Genomic DNA, 21924 nt, shown 5'->3' on the forward strand with positions numbered 1-21924 from the left:
TTCATACATCAAGGTACACCTAGAATAATAAGTAAGAACCTCGTCTCTCTTCTGCCTTCATGGGACACTGGAGACAGTCATGCTAAATAATCAACATGATGTTTCTTGCTGTATGCAACAAAACTCTGATCTTTGCCTTTAAAAAAAAATTAAAAGAAGGATATTTTTCACTACTACTGCAGGTGAATCCCATTTCTTATCTAACACCGACTTCGAGGATTAAGCTCCTCCTCCGAGATGCAGATTCCATTATTCCAAGTTTCCGCATTACAGAGCTCCCGTGTCCTGCGACTCTCCCACTCAGCTCCTTCAGACTAGCCACCAGCAATTAGCAAACACTTGATGGAACTTCAAATCTGCTTATCTCAATAAGCAAGCTTGAGATAAGCTACTTCTGAGTGAAACACTGGTGAAAAAAAATGTTGTTAAATGGTTAATAGCGGGGTGATGTTGTGATGACTTCCTAAAGGTGGAGCATCGGAAAAAGCAAGTGTTTCTTAAAGAGACAGAGACCTAATTTGAGGCATTAATTTACAATCAAGTGTCTTCTGTTTTATTATTTATACATATATGTATAATTTTCTTTATAACAACTGAAGTTAAAATTGACTGTGCAGTAAAATGGCACTATGTTGCCATATTAGTCAGAATGTTATGCCGGCACTTTGATAACCACATTCTGTTTGCACAAGAGTAGCATATTGTATTATTTATTTGCTAGCTACATATTGTGAATCAAGTCTAAAATGCCAGCCAATAATTGTTTCAGAAACTTTTTTTTTCCAGCACATCCCTCCTGAAGCTGCAAGGTGTTTAAATGGAAAGCAGGCTGGTGCAGAGGCACCTGCTGAAGAACAAGGCTGTCGGAAATGTGTAAATTGGCTCAAAGTTCATGCATTATTGCGTCTGTCTATCAGCCACCCTGTGTTCCCTGTCCGAGCTTCCTAGATGTCATGGAAACAGAAGCAGATAACAGAGGAACAGCCCTGGCAAGACCAAATACAATGTTTTTCTTTTTTCATTTAATCCTGTTCCACACATTTATCAAACTATAAATTTCACTCAGACACAAATTAGAATGTTTCTAATGGTATTTTCTTTTATTGGTTTTGAAATATCAATACAATTGCTTTGGGTGTATATTCATTGGCATTGACGTCTGATGTATTGATATTACTGAAAATCCATTTCTGGGTCACATTTACACACTAACATTACTGGTACAGAAAGGTTTGGCATTTTTAAGGTTTTAAAGTAGTTTTTTTGTAAAAAATAAAAAAAATAAAAAATGAGACTTGCATATGGGAATTGCGCTTGATAAAACTTGCTAACCAAGCTGGCTGTGCCAAACAACAGCAGTAGAAGGCCACAATAAACACTGATTCACCACAAAACTACAAATGAGGCACATCATGCTAATCTGAACAGAAATGGACAGATCATGAAACAAAATATGAGATTTACAGAAGAAAATAAGTGTTGAGACAAACGCATTGCCCTTAAGAGAAACATTCCTTCCCCCAGTAAAACGCTGGACGACTAGCAGACTCAGATAACTTAACACCACCTGCTGCTCTTGTTCAACTCCAGGGGGTTTCACTTCTCACCTCTCTGCTCTGTGAAACCGCTGTTGGATGTAGTTACATGGAAACACTGCTGGACTTGTGTGAAGGTGAAACAAGCTTGAGACTTCCAACCAACTAACTCTAGTGTTGGGTTACTTTTCTAAACAAACTGGAATGCACTGCACTCACAAAGCTAGCTTTAAGCAAGTGAAAAAAAATGTTCTGAATGTTTATAGGGCCATCAGAAAATTCACTTCATTCACAGCAGAAACTAGATGACATCAAACCACAAACGCATTCCTACGGTACATTTGGGCAAAAGTATGACAATGAAATCCAACAAACATGTTTTCACTTTTTCGCGATTAACTTTGGAATAACATATTTCAGATATATTTAAGAAAACTGTACAATTATACTTACAAGGGTATGCAAAGGCTGACACGATAGTAAACAGACAAGCAATGACAGTTTATGTGGTTTGCTATAATTAGCTGAATAATTCATTAGTGAGACAAAAAAAATGTTGTGAATGTGAAGGATGACAGTACAGAAAAGGTCTTCAGTTACTGAAGTGAAGAGCGCAAACCTGAGTCCAGATGAACAGGTAGGGGGCAAATTTGATAATTCATTTTTACTTAAAAATACAAGGCATTTTATAAATCTCCCTTTTAAATGTGTAAAAACAATCAGACAAAAAAAAAAGCACCAAAACAGCCATCTTGACATAATGGGAAGAGAAAAACAACTTGACAGCTTTGAGTAAGGTGCAGTTCATAACAGTGCTTCATCTTTAATTTACCTGAAAGAAAAGAATCTAAGCTGAAATAAATTGGCAACATGGATTTGAAGTCTTTAAACATCACATGTTGACTAAATACGGGAAACTTCAACTGACCATGTTACTGTTGAGCTTAGTAAAGAAAATTAAAAATCATGTTGGTTTCATGGACATGTTTAATTGAAATTTAACCATTTCCATGAAACCAAATTTAGGCATTAGTATCAGCTGTATAATACTTTGTGTTGGTACTGCATGCTTCTATTGATTAATTAATTTATATAGAAGTTTAGATTACAGTTAAAACCATCAAATCCATCATTTAGTTAGACAAGCTATGTTAAGTTTCCATGTACATAATCTTTTAGCATTACCTAAAATGTTTATGCTCTAAAATGCTTTTTTCAGTCTCCAGTGAGATGAAAAAAACAACAACAATAAAAAAAAAAAAAAAATCATCCACAATGTTGGTAATTGCATTTAGGGTCAGATTGGCTTAGATGCAATTAACAATACATGAAATTATTATATGAACATATTTTTTTTGTATTTACTCAGGTTATCTTTGTTTAAAATAAATGATCCGAATCATTTAGGCTTGAGAAATAGCAAAAGCAAAAGAAGTCTTGAAAGTAGCAAAAACATTTTGGGCTCCATAATTTATTTGTGGTAACAGATTGGTGAAGGGGAAAATAAACCCCTTCTTTTTGAAACAGACATACTTTATAAATACATGAGTTTTTACTATACAAAGTGTGGCATAGCTGACACCATTTAGGAATCATGTAAATGCTCCAGAATGTACCTGATGCAGAACAGTTGCAAAAAAATGAAGAAAAAATAAAACATCTCCTATTCACCGATTTATTTTCACTGGACCCTCTTTTGATTCAGTCTATGTGTCTTTCAAAAACAAATGTTCTCATGGTCTATTTTAGGTAATGCTAAAACAATAAGTGACTATTTTCTCAATCCAAGAGAGTCTAGCACAAGGCATCAAGGTAAAGTCAGAACTTTGACAATAATTAGTGTATATCACAAATTTAACAAATTAGTTTGACAAATACTAGAAGAGGATGTCAAGCAGAGTTTGTCAGCTCGTCTCATCTGCTGCTACTTCACCAAACTACATACTTTTATATACATGTAACCTTGCTTATGTGATTAGTAACACTGTTGCAGCAAAAGTTTAGGGAATTCTCCTTCTTGTAACTTAATGACACTCAACTGGGTGTTTTTAACACGAGCCTGTGGCCCCCTGGAGGAACGGTTGCTGAGACAATTTATTAGAAAACGTACATTTTCACAGAAAGGTGAAATGGTTTTTGTTTAAGCCCGGAATGATGTCTGCGACACCAACGGACTGCGAATCATCTTGAAATAGCAGACCTTTGAGGAAATTGCTCATCAGAACTATGTGTGACTGGAGTTTTATTGGCTCTGCTAGTGGCACACTCACAGCACCACTCTGTCTGAAGTGAGTGTGACACAGCTCCAAGCATGACTGCAGAGTCTTAGTCATGCTTCTGCTCTGCCAGTAGGTGACTTTATAAGCCTTCCATTTTCGGAGAATTTTGTCAACATTTTTGTCCGAGTGCCAATTTGTTTGAGCTTATTTATTTGACTCGACCTGCTGTCATCTTAGGACAAACGTTTTGAGCAGAGCTTGATCTCAGCATCATCTTAGGTTTGTTTCGAAACAGATGATAAAAAATGTAATGTAAACACTTTGGGAACGTATAATCCTACCTAGAAGTTGGAATAACCAAGTTATAGGTATAGGAATAAGCAATATTTCTGTAAACTATGCAGACCAGTGGGTTAACTCAGATTAAGGAGCGTAGCCATGTTTTATCTCTACATATAAAAGACCAGGTCTATTGATGTAGCCAACTGAGCACATTTACCAATTTGTTGCATTCTAAGATATTAAGTTGTCACTGCATTTTACTGCAATGCAGTGGAATCCCTTAAACAATCCCTTAATGTCTTCATAACTAGCATAAAGAAACACACACAACTGAATCTTTATACACTGTGGTTGTAAGGCCAGTATAGTAAAAAGAAAAATATATATATTTTGACACTGTCTGAACAAGAATTGTGATAAATCTGAAATAACATTTCTACCATTTGCTAAATTCTGGAATGAGAAATAATTTTGGTAATTCTAACTGACGTAGGTAGGAAAAATTAAAGTCTGGTTTATTGTCAGACAGTGGGGAAAAATATGCTAGTGTTTATGCTCTGTATGAAAATATCTGGTTTTGACTTATTTGCAAAGAAATAAAATTTTATGCAACGGCTTATGAGCATAGAAATGAAATAGGTTATCATTTCAAAATGAAAGAAGTAAGGAGCAAAATGGATACAAATGCCTCTAAATTCACTCTGCTGGTTCTGCAAGTCTTGAGCTGATCAATGCAACAATATATCAAAACGGTGTAACAGGACTAAAAAAAGGTTTCTTTTGGTAAAATCTCACAGGTGTTAGACTTTCTCAAGACTTTCTGAAAATGATCAAAGATTTAAACTGATGATGTGCGAAGTTGATACTGTTTTGATTATTCACAGTACAGTCCGTCTGCTCCATCACTCGACATAATCATGAAGCAGCTTCTGTTCAGATAGTAGAATGGTGGTGAATCTACGAGGAGTTTGTTTATGCCTCAGTTATGGGGAAAGGTAACATGGAAATGGGTCTCAACAGTTTTGTCTTGGCGTGTCTTGAAGTGTAGTAGTTCCAACGTTAAACAGACTGAGTGGAGAAAGAGAATGGTTATACTGGCATTACCATTTCACAGATTACTTAAATAAATCATATCATCTTTGCTTGTAAAAAAAAAACAAAAAAAAAAAAAACACATTTAACACAAAAGAACCCCAACATACAGCTAAAGAAAAATACGAACACCCTGTCAGAGTCCCCAAACGTTAGACTTCCCCTCTTCCTTCATATGGTCTTTCCATCATTTTTTTTTACTTCCATTCTTCTTCTTCTTCTTCTCCTGCCATTTCTTCATTGATCTCTCCATCATACTGATCACCAGTTTGTGTCACCTGTTTGTAAATTAAACAGCAGTCTATGATCCGTCACATTCACATCCCTCGTTTAGTATCTAAATAGTCTCAGGCAGAACAACTACAACTTTCAGACTTCCTTTTTGGCAATCATTTCAAACCACCGAGTGCTCATTGTGATGGTGATGGACGCCGCCAGCGCCCAGCACCGTATGGTTGACCGAAGACGCCGAGCGGTCGGATCCGTCCGCCACCGTCCCGTTGACGTTCTCCTGCCGCTGGCAGCACAAGATCTGCTTGAAGGTGGCGCTCATCTCCTTGTCCCGGTATGAGTAGATGATGGGATTCATAGCCGAGTTGAACTCGGCAAGGAGCAGGAAGAACTTCTCATAGTTGAGGACGGTGCAGCTGGAGCAGAAGACATCGAGAAGTATGAGGACCAAGCCTGGGGTCCAACAGATTATAAAGGCACCTAAAGACACAAAACGTGTATTAGATGTGTGTGCAAGTGTCAAAGCTGTCATTAGAAGTGTGCGAAAAGGCAACAGATTGGATTCTTTTCTTGTAATTGAGAACATTCTTCCAGACAACTACTTAGGTGTTGATGAACAGGAAGCCACAATATCGTCTAAGGAAATTCTTTTTTTGGTCTGTTGCTAGCAAGCAAGATTGCTGTTAACACTTCTCCACCACTTAATAACCACATTGTTATTAACTGACAATAAAAGGAATCTGCAACACTCTCTGACCACATCTGAGTCACTTCTATCTAATAACGCAGGATGAAAGGAAAGTGCTTTTGTTTCAAAGTGCCTTTGAAATGTTTTGAATTATGGCTGCAGTACATTAGTGGGTATTTACAATGCGCCACAATTGCAAAACAGCACTGAAAGCTTTTCTTTAACTCGTAAAATATGGACACACAGCCCATGTTTTACAATCTTTTTATTTATTTTTTTTGGCCAGCAAAACAACTTTGACCAGGCGGATGTCAACAAGAAGCAGTCTCGAGGTTGGCAGTATTATTTCGATGGAAGGAGGTTTGTTTTCCACTGATTTAATCAGAACAAAGCTTTGAGGAACTTAAAACCGGAATCCCAACGTAACCCATGCTCCTCACTTCTAGGCATGTAGCCCATCGTTTCTCATGTTTGGGCCCAGTTGTTTTCTTTTGGGATAATTCTGTGAACTTGTTTACATATTTGCAACCTGCGTGCACTGAAGCTGACTGAGGATAGTATAACACTGAGTGTGTCATTCTATTGTCTTGATCACTTTTTTTCCCCACAAACTGCTTGAATGTTACCAGCCTTTTAAACCTTTGAGTCCTCATAACCCACCTAGATGAAACATTTTAAATAATAGCCACTTCTAGCACTTTAAATCATAATGAATCTGGATTTCATTCTACTAATATTCAAATGTATGCTGTTTCCAAACAATTTTCAAACATGTTTTACTGTTGCATCTTTTTTTTCCAATTCTATAGTTTTTTTTGTTTTTTTTTGTTTTTTTAGATCTGTCAAGCTTTGGTACTTTGTCATTTCCTCAAGACAACTGCAGGACATTAGTCTCTTGAGACTATAAAAGAAAAACTGAATTAGGAATTGTGCAAGTGGAGAAAGAGTTGGGAAAGAGAGAGCTGACAGGCCGGCCTGTTATCTGTTTGCGCTGTTCAGGCAGCAGCTGCAGCAAAAGGCTTGATCTCACTTCCCAGCTATGCAAGCAGACTCTCCGGATTCTGCAGAACTGGTTGCATTTCCTAAATGCTTCACAACCCAGCATACAAAATATCCGAAGCACTATTTGGATCACCAAGGAAACATTTTGCGTTTGAATACAACATGGTCAAAAATAAAGAAATGAATAAGGAAAGGAGAAGAATCCCAATACTGTACTCTTGCACTGCGAATGAATGAAGCATGTTTATCTTTTGGAATAAAATAAAAGACGGCTTTTAATCAAATATTTGCAATGAGTTTGTTCACCGTGTAGCATATAATTAAAAAAAAAGTACCTTTGCTCATAGAGTTTAAAGAAATAAAAACTTTTTTTCCCTCCTTTTGCCTAGTTACCTCTTGAAAATGCCACAAGGAGGGAAAAGGGGCAGGCTGAGTGGAAAGTCACTGGAGAAAAGTAAATAAACATACTGAACCTGCGTGGAAAATGTTGAAATGTATGGTAATCTACTTTGCATGCTGTTAGTGTCTGGAAAGAACCTTTAGACCTTCTTAGAAAGACCTGAACTACTTTGAAAGCAACACTGATGGAAGAAAACTCCAAACAAATAAATATTAAACAGACGTTGGCATGATGTTACAGAAATAATAGAGACCAGGGTGACACAACACCAGGCAGTCAAAACCTACTGAAATACAGCAGCACTTTCTGAACTGAGGGAAGCGAAGTGATGCAAAAACATGACACACACAGAGATGGAAGAACATCTGCAAGTCATACAGATATCAGATACATCTTTGTTTCATTGGAAAATTAATCACTAAGCAGTTATTGCTGCTGCTGCTGGTAAAAGGAGATCTGTTCTGGCCATGATCGCAACAGTTTTTCCTCTAACGGCCGGAGCATTGTGTTTCTTCTGCTTTTCATCGTTGGGATGTCTTATCTGTTACCGAAATGTGGTTCTGTTCAGTCACAGTCCCGCTCACATTTCAGGAATGCATTTGCTTTCCTTTTACGAGACATCACAGTCTTTTGTTTCCTGAAATACCCTAAGAATATGGAATATATCTGTTTGGCGAAGCTTCAAGAATGTTTGAGTGCAAAGCTGTCTGTACACCTTCAACCTTTACATGCTGTGCCACATGACTACATGTGGTTTCCAAGTGTTTTATTGGAATTTTAAGAAACGGTCAAGAGAGAACAGACAACTCAAAGTATGGCTTAAAATCCAATAGACAATCCATTGTTTGGCCTAATAATTGCTGCTACCAGACACTGTAGCTATTTAGCAAATAAATAGTTAATCTCTTGATTTACAGTTACATACTCTTTGCTATGACTGCAGGTACTTTCTTTTTTTTTTACCTTGTTAGCCTTTAAAACAGATTAAATACAAAATAACCCATTGCTTAGTACTACTACTTACTGTCTCGCTCTATATTGCAGTGTAAAATTACAATAAAATACACAGAAATTTGTGGTTGAGGCAAAATGTGAAAACGGTTCAAGGGATGTGATTAGTTTTGCAAGTCAATATATGTTGGTCCAGATTGTGCACTTTTAGAAAGTTCTAAGTTGGGAAGGTAACGCGCGTGCACGGGGGTTCAACTGATTTTTGCATCAGTTCAGATTTGATTTAGAAAATTGTTATGATGTGCAACAGTGGCAATAAGAGTTGAAAATGATTATTCTTGGACGCAGAGCAGTACCAGAGAGAAGGACGAAGTACAAGATATTATTTTCATCGAACATGGGTGAGGTTCATATCCCTGACTACAGTGTCTCTCTGCCCGGCCTTATAACCACACGCCCAGAGAGCGATACACAGAAACAGAGAAGAGCTGCAAAAGCAAATGAAGTGGATTAGCAGTGTTTGCCAACAACAGCACAAGACTGACCGTTACTGGAAAATCTTTCTGCCCACAAAATCACCATCCATAAAAATCATTTTCTAGCTATTTGGATGATGTGAGCTACGACAATATTTAACCTCATGTTGGGATAAATATAGTAGTTTTAAACTTCCTTAATACCAAGAGGCTTTCAAAATGGCTAAGCATCAAGTGTTGAACTCAGATTAAACACTGATGCCAACAGTTGCAGAAATTCACTTACAAGTGATTTGTGCTGTGGGCTGTGGTTGTGATAAAAGAAAATACAGCAACATCTGTCAAGTAACGCAGTTCTGCATTTGTTCCGTGGCATTATGGGGAAATATCTGACAGTATTTGTCTGAAGCAAAATCCATGATAGTCACTATAAGGCAGTGCAGATGTTGCATCCATTGTGTGACAAACATCCATCCCCACTCCCATTGTCAGTGCCCTGCAGCTAACCAGGCACATATTACCCTGTAAATAACTGGAAAACATCGTGGTCACGGCAAAGGACATTAATGCTGACGGCTAATCGGATCTGTGAGTGTTCTGGTAGGTCCAGTGAGCTAAACTCACTTTGCTCCTGTTATATAAAAAGATATGTGCTGATAACAAGTGTTCTTATAGAATTACGAAAAGATCTAGAATCTAAACCTCCATGTTTTCCAAAGCTAATGCGTATTGTCGATATACAAATAATTAATTTGAATTTCTAACTCAAAAATCGAATAAGTTCATGTGAAACATAAAACAAGTTTGAGTCAAAGAAAAGCTTTTGGCAATATTATCCCTTAATGAAGCTTTCCAATTATTTCTCATGTGTCATCATGTTAGCTAAGGTTTCAGCTGTAGCGATTACTCCTTCGTGCTTTTAAATTCATAAGAACTCATTATTGCATTACTGCTCTCTTGTTGTTCTCCTTCCACTAATCTGTTTGCCGTTTTCTGTCTCTTTTCCACAGCTGCTTTGGTTTCCTGTGTGTTATCTACTGCTTGCTTTTTTTATTTTCAGCTTTTCATGTCATCCCCTGCCTACTCAAGTTACGTCTCTGTCCATAATCTTTTGGCACATTCTGTCATTTTTTTGTCTATATTTCACTCTCAATTTAGCTCTTTTTTAAAAACCAAGCTATCCTCTGTGGTTGTGACCATCATCTCTATATAGCTCAGTGGCTTCTCTGCAGAAGTGCTTTTTTTTCTTCTTTCCTACTCTTTTCTGTATCAGGGTTTCCAAATAAAACGAAGCTTATTTAGTCACTGGGTGTTTAGTTAATGATAAGGAGGATTATGGTGTGCTGTGAGTGGGGGGTTTCCTTTAGTGGTTTCATCAATGAACAAAGTGTCAAACTCTTTTTTTGGCTCTAAGAACACCGACTTCCTTTACGGTAATATTTTGTTCTTCCGCTCAGTCCATAATTTATCTGCAGAGTTGCTACTAAGCAGTGACTCATTTGTAAGTGAAGCTTCTGGTTTTTGAACCCGACTTCTGCCTTTTTGTTCAAAGCAAGCAAACAAAAACAAATTCAGAGTAATGTATCTTTTGCGTTCGACAAATATAGCTTCCAAATTGTGACCATTTTTCCAAAGGTGACTTGAAGCACAGATTTTTGCCTACATATCAAAACACTTTGCTGTAACTCCTTGCTTCTGTGGGTAGTTTTATGTCTGTGCTTGTGGTTTCTACTCTGAGTCTATGCAATGCGACCATAAGTGCCTTACTCCGAACACACTCGGCTTTTGTATTCAGACAGCAAAGACGCCCAGTTTCCAGCATTGGTGTCACAATTTGAGATTGTGGAGAACCCCCAAAAAACCCAGGGGGTGATGGTATAGATGGTAAAGAATATTGAAATATTTTAATAACAGATCATGTAGGACAGAATGAGGAAAACAGGAAGATCAAACATCAAGTGAGCAAACTGGAGTGTATATATACTAAGGACTTGATTACTGGATGCAACACAGGTGAGTAAATGAGCAGATGGAAAACAGGTGTACAAGGGCAGGAAACTGGGGCACTAAGGTAAAAGAATAATTATTAGTCAGGAACAGAAATGAAAAGCAACATAAGATGGAACAACATAATGTAAATAACCCAACAAAGTTCAGAAGATCATGCCGTCTGCCTTTAAAACCTAATCAATTCAGGATGTTCAGAGCTTATACCAATCAGAAATTATCCGTCTCTTTAATAATAATAATAACTTTAACTTGATTAACTTAACCAATACCATCGGTTATCAAAGTTCAAATAGATCTCAACATGTTATTATTTACTGAGTTAAACATCTTATTCTTAAAGTAAGTGGCCAGCTGTTTTCAACAACCGTATAAAAAAAGTATACATTTTACCAAAATATCTGTAAAATAGGCTGTCAAAATGAATTTAAGAAAAAAAACTGACAGTGTCAATAAACAGTAGACTGGGGAGATTAATTGTAAACCAAATATGTATTTCTGAATTATTAAGAAAGCTCACGGTGGATCAAGGTTGGAACCAAAACACACTGGATTTTCCATGAAAACTTTAAGAACCACATCAATGTTCAGGCAGCACTTGGAGTTTGGCAAAATGAGCGACTGATGCTGCTGAAACAGGACTCTAACAGACAGATACAGCCATTGTTAGAGATTAGAAAAGTTTCACTGTGCAAAATAAAAAATAAAAAAAAAGATTTCTTGGCAACACCCAAACATTCACAGAAGCACACGGAAAACAGGTGACATTATGATCAACATTCCAGGCGCGTTAAACGCTTATGCTGGATTGTAGAGTTTGGCTCACAAGCAGCCCTGATTGGTTCAGGTCTCAGTTTGCCAGAAACCACATATGCAACTGTAGCAAAGAAATCACATAATTGCCTGGGTCTGGAAGACACATTTGGGAACATCTAACAATTTCTTTCAGTTCTCCCTTTGAAATCCAGACATGAAAGAGTTCTTGGTTTGTTTCTGTTCACTCGCACTGAGCGATTTTGAAACAAATGTAAGTTAGTGATATGCCATCTGGCTGCATGTGTTTGAGGATGGTATGACTTGGCACGCCACATTGGCTGATACTGCGACTTTATACTGCAACATAAGCTTTAAGATAATCAAATCATTCACAAAAAGACCCTTGCAACGACCAACAACTGACACACAGACGCCCACACATTCAGGAACTGCCATGGCTAATTAGAAAGGGCTGCTGGGTCAGTGGAGATGAATGTAAAGTGTATCTGTTCAGGTCATTCAAACAAAACGTCCTCCTGATGGATTGTCAAATTGTAGCAGTGGGATATGTAACTGTTCCATTGCATATGGGTGGCCTCATTGGATGATTCTACAAACAAAAGTTTGCTACTGTAACAATGTCGCCGTCAACTAATCCACTTCAACTGTAGTCAGATTTACCAAGTGTTTGGCATTTCTGAACTTTGGTTTTCTTGTGATACAGATTTGTCGTATTGGAGCGTTTTGCGTTTTCACGCAAAGCGATATTCTTTGTTAAAACTGAAGCTGCAAGTAGAGACTTGGATTTAGAGAAACAGACACTAAACTGTCATTTTTAAGTCAACTACAGTATCATTGTTTGTTAATTGTACTAACCCTAACCCTAAACAAAAAGAAGTAGAAAATATGTCATAGATAGCCTTAATGTGCAGTGCCTTTAAATTAGCTCACTGTAGTCCAAATGTTATTTTGCATACAGTGATTCTGTGAAGATATAAAGTTGTAAAAAATATACTCTGCTTCTAGAAAGTACGATTGGACTTTGTTTAGCATAGATCTTGTGCTGGCTAAGAAAAAAAGAGAAGGAAAGCTGAATATGACCTGTGTGACCCGTCTATGTTCCATCTGACCCATTTTCTTTGTACTCATTCTTGTTCTCTCTTTGTAAGACCACTCTTTTTCACTTCTCCTTTTGTTTTACTCATTCTCATCATTCCTCTTTACGATCCTTCTTCATCCCACTTTCATCTACCAAAGCCTTTTTTACGAACCCTCTTTATTGCAACCATCCCTCTCATCCACCTCTGACCCCTTTTTCACTCCACTCAACCTACTAATCCCTCTTTAACGCCACTGTTTGCTCCACTATCCTTCTTTATTCTGTTTGCAAAGCGTTTGTAAACAACTTGAATCATCTTATAAAGGTAGAAATGGATTTTACAGATAAAGCTCAACCTCCTGATCCTATCATGTCCTCTGAAAAGATATGGTTGATGTGTCCTCTCTGCTAGATGAATTACTTTCATCTTAATGAGTCAACATGAGCTGCAATACCTTCCACTACCATGTAATTCTGTTCACAAAGTGATTTTACAATCTTTCTTCAAAAAATACTGCATAACTAGATAACTCGATCATTTCGATCTTTATAACTATTTTCACAAGTCCCAAGATTTTCTTTTTTTCATTTTCTTCATGTATTTATTTTAATGTGTGTGTCTGTTTTATTTCCAGATGTGTTTTCATCTGATAATACATAAACAACCTACATTGTGTTTTTTTTTTGTTGTTTCTCTTTATTATCGTCAGTTTTATGTGAATGAAGCCAATCTGGTTTTGGAGTGTTCTCTATTAAGCTCAGAGGTTTATGTGACTGTGGGAGACTTTGTATTTGCACGCTTTTCTTCTACCCCTGTTAATGCAGATGTGCGCATTTGTGTAACCAAAATTTTATTTTTTTTCCCCCTCAGTTTCCCCAAGGGACAACTGAAGGAAGGACAAAAGTCAGGAGGGCAGCAACGATTATGGGAGAAGTTACAGCAGTTCTTCTCTGAGAAGTAATTTATCAAAACCAGCAACATAAGGTTGTTACGTCATAGGAGATTTGACATCATGTGATATTCTTTTTTTTGTTTTAATAAATCCTCTAAAGCCTGTTAAAGAGTCCAGGAGCAATGTTAATACAGATGTGACTCACTACTCACAATCAAAGTTGGCAGAGGAGAGTGATAGATAGAGCAGGAGACGTAATACTCAGCATCCCCTCTGGTATTTCCAAATGAGCTCACTCAGAACCTGGAGAGGATTCCTGGCTGAACAAAAACGGATCACACCCTCTCTGGGAAGCTTTAATTTGCCAGTAATATTTTACTTCCAGTGACATGAAATAAGTGTGACTTTGTAGAAACTTGCTTTAAATCAAAAGCAAGGTCCACTGGTTCATTTCTTTTGTATGATACTTTCTTTTGTATATATATATATATATATATATATATATATATATATATATATATATATATATATATATATATATATATATATATATATATATATATATATAAAGCCTTGTTACTTGTGATGTTTGATCTTCTCCAAACACAGTAATATACTACAAACTACTATAAAATGATGCTTTAGAGTCAGGGATGCAAAAAGCTACAGAAACATTTTCTGTAAATTGTCTGTGTAATCATTTTAGACAATAACATCAAAAAGTCATAAAATGCAGCACATTTTCAAATGAGTTTGAGATAGCATATAGTTAAGTCTAAAAGCTATATTTCATTGTATTAATCAAGCATAAATTGTGATTGCCACAAGTTTGCAAAATTAAAGATTGTTTTTTTTAATCTAAATGTAGTTGTTCAATCTCAACCCGGGTTTTTAATTCACCTTACTGTGGGAAAAAACACATCTTCTTTGGTACAACAGTTTCAAGTAGCAGTGGGAAATAATCAATCCGTGTATAAAGGAAACGGTCCTTGCCAAAATGTAAAAGCGTAATCAGATTCTGCCAAATTATTTCAAGTCTGTTTTATGTTATGACTTAGTGTGTCTAATAAGACAAAAAAATTATCTCATGAATCAAAAGTTCTATTCTCAGGAATCAACAGCTGTTTGCTCTGAATCTGAAACATGTGTGCAATAATTTATCTGGACATTTTTTACTATTGCTTCAAGGGTAACCAATTCACATAGGCATATGGAACGCTGAAGCCAGAAGCAGCTGGAGTGACGCTGGGATGAGTTTAGATTTCCATTTACCCCAATGTGTAATGTTTCTTGTGAGTTTTTGTAAAGTTTCGCTGAAATAATTTCAAAAGAAGATACGACAACAGAGAAAGCGGTAACTCTTAGTGCCTTAACACATACTATGGTATATTTCCTCTCACCGTCCGCTCACATTTTCAAAGTGCAGTGCAAAAATAAAGCACTCACATGTTTCATATTTAGCATTTTGCCACATCTGGACCCCACAAACATAAAGAGAACACACCATCGGGCAGAAAGCAAAACCCCTTTCCTCTTGGGTTAAACAAGCAAAAATAAAACCAAGCATCTCTCAAGCAGCTGAGAATATATGTTTTCTGCTTCTACTGAGAGAACATTCTGCTCTCCACTGTTTTGTATTAAAACTGGCTGCAAAGACAACAAATGCATCAGGATGAGATAACATAGAACACCGGAGACAAATCGTGTGAAATCCTTTGGTATGTTTTGTCTGGGTCCAACATATCCTGTTTTCAGGCACTCCGAAGCCCTTTTTCCCCCACAAATCTTGCACTAACTTGCTTTGTAGCCACTGAGCTGGTCGACTATGAGGTTTGAGTGAACCTACGTAAAAGATAAATGAATAAAATAAGACGAAAAGCAATCTTATACACTGAAGAGTCCTGGGGCATTCAAAATGGAAAACATTGCTCTGGTAAATGTTCAGACATGAAAATGTCAGGCTCTGCTCACTTCTGAACTTAAATACAAAACAGACCATGTTTGTTAGAAATGAATGCCGTCTAACTCGTGCGCTGGCAGGCACAAAATCAACTTAGACACAACAGTATTAGGTAAAATGTCCTACTTCTTTATAGCATAATTCATAAGCCTCGGACGTTATTACATAAAGCATATTGTAATGAATAATCACATCCAACGGCTAGAGAAGTTATTTTTATCCAAAATGATGATGATATGGTGATGATGTAACTATATGAATATTTACTTTGTCTAAAGTTAAGGCACAATAGCAGGCTTCTTAATAGGACTGTCATTTATCAACCAGAAACATTTATCTATTGTCAATTTTACAAAGAAACTGGAATTTATCACTTTAAACACAAGCATATTGAGCTTTAAGACCATATTCCTATTCCACAAAGCGTGTTTTGTACGTCATGTTTGATTAATGATTTCCATTCTTTTTTTTTTCTCCAGTTGCAGAAATGTTCAATAATTAATACAAATCTAGGCCATGTCAGTAGATCTGAGCTCAAAAAAGAGAGAGAAAATTGTGGATTTCCAAATGCAATAGGAACAAACAAACAAAAGTACAAAAGTAAACTAAACTAACTAAAGTTCCTCCTTTCTGGATTATTTTTAGTGACTGAACTCAGGATTCCTGAGAATCACTGTTTACTTAAAGCCATGTAATTTATTTGATCTGTGTCGCCACTGAATTAGACCATTTAAACACACCAAGCAACAAGGTCATGACCTGCATGTAAGGCAATTTAACAAGTGCTGTCGATTTCTCACCAGAAAACCTGACGGGATTATCAGTTTTTTAGTCTTTCAAAACATATAACAGTCATACACTAAAATCTAGAACTGCATTTAAAGGAAGGAACTCTGAACGTTTAGTGCTACAAGTAGTGCAGAAACTTTCCACACTGGAGTGTGTGTCCTGGGATTTCTCAGTGGGAGAGCAGGGATTCACACATTTGAACAGTGGTTATGCTGAAGTAATGGTTTTGGCCTTCTGAAAGGGGGGTTGTGTCTGTTTTGGATAAGCTGGAGGAACTCTGCTGCACATGCTGAAGAAAGTGTGTGACATCTTTACGGCCCGGAGGAGTTCTGTACAATACAGCCCTGAACAGTTGGTTTTATTTTGCTGTTCTTTTATGTTTGGTCGGTATGCTGTTAAAATGGGAGAAAGAAAGGTTTTTCATCTTTTGTCTTTGGTTTCTATTTTTTTTGTGTGTGTTATGATGAGAAACTGTACATGGTCTAATGTGTTTTTGTAACCGTTGCAAATTGACTGAAATACGAAGATATTATGTAAATTATGACGTTTTCTAGTCGCACCTTTTTCCACCGCCAAATAATTTGTACGCTGGGACTGCCAACTTGGTCCATGGCTTCACATGTCACAGGTGGAACTAATTATTTGATCAGTTTTGTACTAAAACACTAACATTTTGGATAGATGAGGTCTTGACCATGAATCTGTCCCACTTTACATGTGTCTAAAATAGTTTACTTGAGACTGTAACTGGACTTACACTGATGAATAGCAATGAAAAGTGTGCTTACGAAAATCCCAACACACCGAGAACACATTCATTGTGAACCGCTCATGCTGAATCCCAACTCTGTGACATATTTGAGAAAAGACAGCACAGAATGAGATCACTGTATGTGACGCCTGCATTCGTACTAGGCAGACACTGTGTTTGGTCTGAATGCCGAAGCTTTGCAGATGAACCATTCAACACTTTCATTGTTTTGGTGAAACTGATGACTGATGACAGTAGTTGCACTCAGTGCTAGAATGATAAACAAAATGTCTAACTAGACAGAGGTGCAGACATTTACTGCTAAATGAAGTTCAACAGATAAATATAGATCTTTCAACATCACTGGGAATCAACAGAAAAGGGAGTAGGGGATGTCTCATTGTTGTTGTGAAAAAAGAGGGACCCATTACTGCAATCTGAAACAGATTGAGGGCCTTAATTGTGCACTACATTTGATGTCTCAATATTGGCTGAAAATGCTGACTCACATTCTCTGTAATCAGTTTCATAAACATATTTTAAGCAGGTACATAGCACCCTCATCTCAGAAAATGTTTCACTAAAGGATGTAGGTCTTAAAATGATCCTTTCTTTGAACCCCTCTCCCCCACCAAAAAAAACAATAGAAATTAACCTATACAATTAAAATACACAAAGAAAGATCACTGTATTGGCTTGAAAAGGTTTTCATGACATTTAGACCTTTTGACATTTTAATCGTAAACACACACTTAAGTGTATTTTACTAAGATTTTATGGAAGAGACTAAAACAAAGTTTTCCATAATTGTGAAAATGTTGCTTGATTTTAACACAAATTTGAGAAATGTGGAATTATGTATTCAAACCATATTTGTGTACCTCTTCATCAAAACCATTTAAAACGAATGCTGTCAAAGTTATTGAATAGAGCTCACCTTTGCTCCAAAGCAGTAGATGAAAACATGACTAATTTGAATGATTTTCTTTTTTCCTATTTTTGAGACATTTTAAAAGTTCCCTCAATATTCTTATGCCAGTCAAGCTAGAAAGTCAAAAAATTGGTTAGTGATCATTGTTATGTAACACGTGATAAGGTAAAACAACTTGGGAAGCATAAAAACTCTTGGAAGGCACTGTGGGTAGATGAGGAGAAACAGGAAAGGAAACAGGTAAATACTAAGAGATCATTCTTACCCAACACGATGACCACAGTTTTGAGCAGAGACATCATTGTATCTCGGTTGCGCCGTGGCCCAGAGCTGTGTCGCGACATCCTCATGGTCCTCTGTCGCACATAGACAAAAATGTGGGCGTAAAGCGTCACCATCACGACAAACGTCACCAGGTTAAACACCGCCCAGAAGATCAAGTAGGAGTTGCTGTAAAGCGGTGCCATACTGGAGCAACTTTGCAGGGCGCAGATACAGTTCCAGCCCAAACTGGGGATTGCCCCCATCAATATGGACAGAGTCCAGATTATAACGATCACCACCACTACACGTCGGTTGCTCATACGCGTATGTAGCTGCATGCGGAAGACAGTGATGTGACGCTCTATGGCGATGGCCAGCAGGTTGGCCACCGAAGCTGTAAGACTGGTGTCGATCAAGCCTTGACGCAACAACCATGTTGAAACACTCAGCCACCTCGTGTTTGGTCCTGTGTTGAACATTAAGTACAAGTAGGCCAGTCCAGCAAAAAAGTCAGCAGCCGCTAGGTTGGCCATCAGGTAGTAGATTGGGAAGTGGAATCTCCTGTTGACGTAGATGGCGACCATTACCAGAAGGTTGGCGAGCATGATGAAGATGCACACAGTGACGCCCAGCCCCATCACCAGCCTGCTCACGGTGTTCCAGTTGGTAGCCAGGTCCTTTGCACTGCGGTTGTAGAAGAAGGCAATGGTCTCGTTGTAGTGGCACTGCTCTTCGTCCATGGTGGTGGCGATCGTTGCTGAAAGGATAAAAAAAAAGAGGTTAATTGAGATTTGATTAAAATAGGTAATGCTTTTATATTTCAACATTTGAAATCGACAAAAAGAGAAAAGTTTTCATTCACTTTAGTATGAAGCAGAGTTTCTTTTTTTGTGTTTTACTTAGCAATAAATACATATTGTCTTCATCAAGCAAGTCAAGTTTTGTCACCCTGGGAATCCCCCAGAGGAGCTGGCCCAAATGCCTGGGCAGAGGGAAGTCTGGGTCTCCCTGCTCAGGCTGCGACCAAACCCCAGATAAGTGGATGACAATGAATCGATGGATGGATTTCAATTTCGATTAAGCAAATGGGCACTATCCTAATTCAGACTAGTATTTAGATAATGGCGAATGATAGGTGGGCTAAGTTCATTGCAGATTTTTGGCATCTTGGAAAAATAGTTCAGTGACACGCCTTGATTTAGCATAAATCCAGAGTAGTTAGTCATTGATGATAATGACTAGTTTGAGCAGGGCTACCTATATAACACTAGAAACCAGTCTCCTACTAGTGACAAAGTAATTTAGCATCTCAATTTCTGAGTCTGTACTTGTCTGGTACTAATTTACCAGAATAATCTTGTGAATCTCCCTTTATCCCATTAATTTCAGTCCATGTTTATCATATGGTTAAAAAGTGCATTCAGTCAAAATATTTTAAATCAGGTAATAGCTGTCAAAATGTCTCCGTTTTCCTCTGAGTAAACTTCTATCCTTTCTTAAACTATGATTTTGTCTCTTTTCAGGAAAAGACATTCCTTCTTCATTAGGTACCGTTTTATGTATATATTGGTAAGCAAGACCTTAAGCATGGAAAAATAAAATCCTTCTGGCATTACAGTCAGTTTACTTGCTTGCTGTTTATGTGAGCGAGCGTGGGTGTGTGTGTGTGGTACCCTGACTGCTTCACATGTGGAAAACAGCTACCATTAAGTCAGAAGCAGTAGCTTTATAAGAGCAAGGCGTCTGAAATGATTGTCTAAGACAAAACGGCTGCTGTCTGCAAGTCAAAGTATACAACGAAGCTGCACAAGACTGGTGTGTTTCTGTGCATGCATGCATCCCCACTATGTGTGACAAGCCATAAATTTGTGGCTTCGTGCGTGTGTGTGTGTGTTTGAACTGTGTCAATAAACTTTAGTGTAAAATTGAGCTAGAAATGTTTTTCTCATCAAGTCTAAGACTGTGAGCATCTATCCTTGTAAGATGCTTCTCAGGATCCCAAGGAAACTAAGCAGAACCAGGAGCCTAATGCTTAGTGTCAACTCACGCATGCAAACAAACACAGCACGCAGAAACGTGTGTGTGCCGGTGTAAAAAGCTCCAGCCCTACACAGACGTAGGCTGCTCTCTCTCACACACCCCAGACCGGATCCAGGACCTCAGGGCTGGAAGAGGGTTGGTTTGTTTGTGTGTAAATTAGACAGACAAAGAGCGCAGCAGCGAGGACGGCATTGCAAAAAATGAAGGGGAATAGAAAAGCAAGATAAGAAGATTAGATTTAAAGGTTTTTGGTTCAAAGGCCAGTGTTTGTATTTAAGCATAAGTTTCCTTTAGATGGATATGAAAATCTACAAAGGCTGCATTGCTTGCTGTTATAAAATGAAAACAAGTAAGCATTACAAAAACAACAGGGAACACAAGCTGAAGTGTGCCGATAACTATCCTTAACCTTAGGTGCAAATGTCATTTGTAGGAAATGTTTTGAAGGAGAATTGTCACATAGTTCAGAAAAGTGACTTTAATCCACAATGGAGGTCACGACCTCTTCCTCAGGGGTCAGTGCTGCATAAACAAAATCTGATACAGTTTGAAATCCGCGCTGCATGAGCTATAAACTTCCTCAGCATATTGACATTGTGGAAAAAATGCTTACTCTGCTGAACTGTAACAAGTGTTTAGGCACTGAAGTGCCCCAATGGCAGTATGAAGGAAGTCCAAGTAAGTCAAATACAGAGCTTTGCAGATGCAGTTCAGGTCTCATATTTCCTGGCGCTGGCTTATATGAAACATCTGCAGATGCATTTGATTAGGACGTCAGCGTAGTACTATATAATTTATATGGTACATTCAGATATATGCAAACGTGTTGGAATTCCACTCATCAGTCATCGATAGCTGCTATCTCCATAAGTCACAAGGTGAGAGAGGAACCTTCAGAGTATGGGAATTGGTTTTATAAATGATTGGATTTTGTTTTATTTATTTATTTTATTTTTTACCATTTTAAGATATCTTATTGCAAAAATAACAACAACAAACAAATATTTATTCTATGTTATTTATTTATATTACATTGGTTTTATATTACATGATTTTTTTTTCAACAGTGATGCGCCATTCTTTCAAAAATATGTAGAGCAAATGCTTATGTTGACAGATTCTCTCACTGATTTTTACAACTTCTCTAGAGAAACAAAGGCCTCTTGAGTGCATCTTTAAATAGCTTGTCTTTAGCCTTTTAGGAAGTTGTGAAGTTGTGTTCATGCTGCACTACACTGAGGTTAAATTATTAGGATGCGGGTTATATTTTTGCCATATCTCGATACACGATATATATGACAATGTTCTTAAATGAGCTCCAATGTTATTTTAAACTAGACTCCTTGCAGCATGTCATCTAAGCAAGTTCTCGCCCCCATTTCCCTGCTAGACTTAAATGTAAACTCATATAAAAAGGGATGCAGTGCTTTGCTATGAACTGTCTACACCAAGACGAGATAACAAGGTAAGAAATAAGATGTAACTAAGAAAAGAATAGCGAGGGAGAAGGAAGTAGGTCAGTTATGCTTGACTTTGACAAACTTAACAGATGTGTTGT

The 21924-nt window shown here is 37.5% G+C and overlaps 1 protein-coding gene across 2 annotated transcripts in view; it reads right to left on the reverse strand.

Moving 5' to 3' along the window:
* Positions 1 to 1073: 1073 nt before the first annotated feature.
* Positions 1074 to 21924, reverse strand: part of lpar1 (lysophosphatidic acid receptor 1) — a 35900-nt gene continuing 15049 nt past the window's right edge. For both annotated transcript variants that reach the window (XM_008424688.3, XM_081613615.1), the window contains exons 2-3: positions 18328 to 19083; positions 1074 to 5839 (exon numbers count right to left, since the gene is read on the reverse strand). In XM_008424688.3, the coding sequence (XP_008422910.1) occupies positions 5523 to 5839; positions 18328 to 19066 (1056 nt within the window). In that variant the 5' untranslated portion in view covers positions 19067 to 19083 and the 3' untranslated portion in view covers positions 1074 to 5522. The remainder of the gene's footprint in view (positions 5840 to 18327; positions 19084 to 21924) is intronic.

Source organism: Poecilia reticulata, chromosome 12, assembly GCF_904066995.2.
Source record: "Poecilia reticulata chromosome 12, P_reticulata-male-v2, whole genome shotgun sequence".
NCBI classification, from domain to species: Eukaryota; Metazoa; Chordata; class Actinopteri; order Cyprinodontiformes; family Poeciliidae; genus Poecilia; species Poecilia reticulata.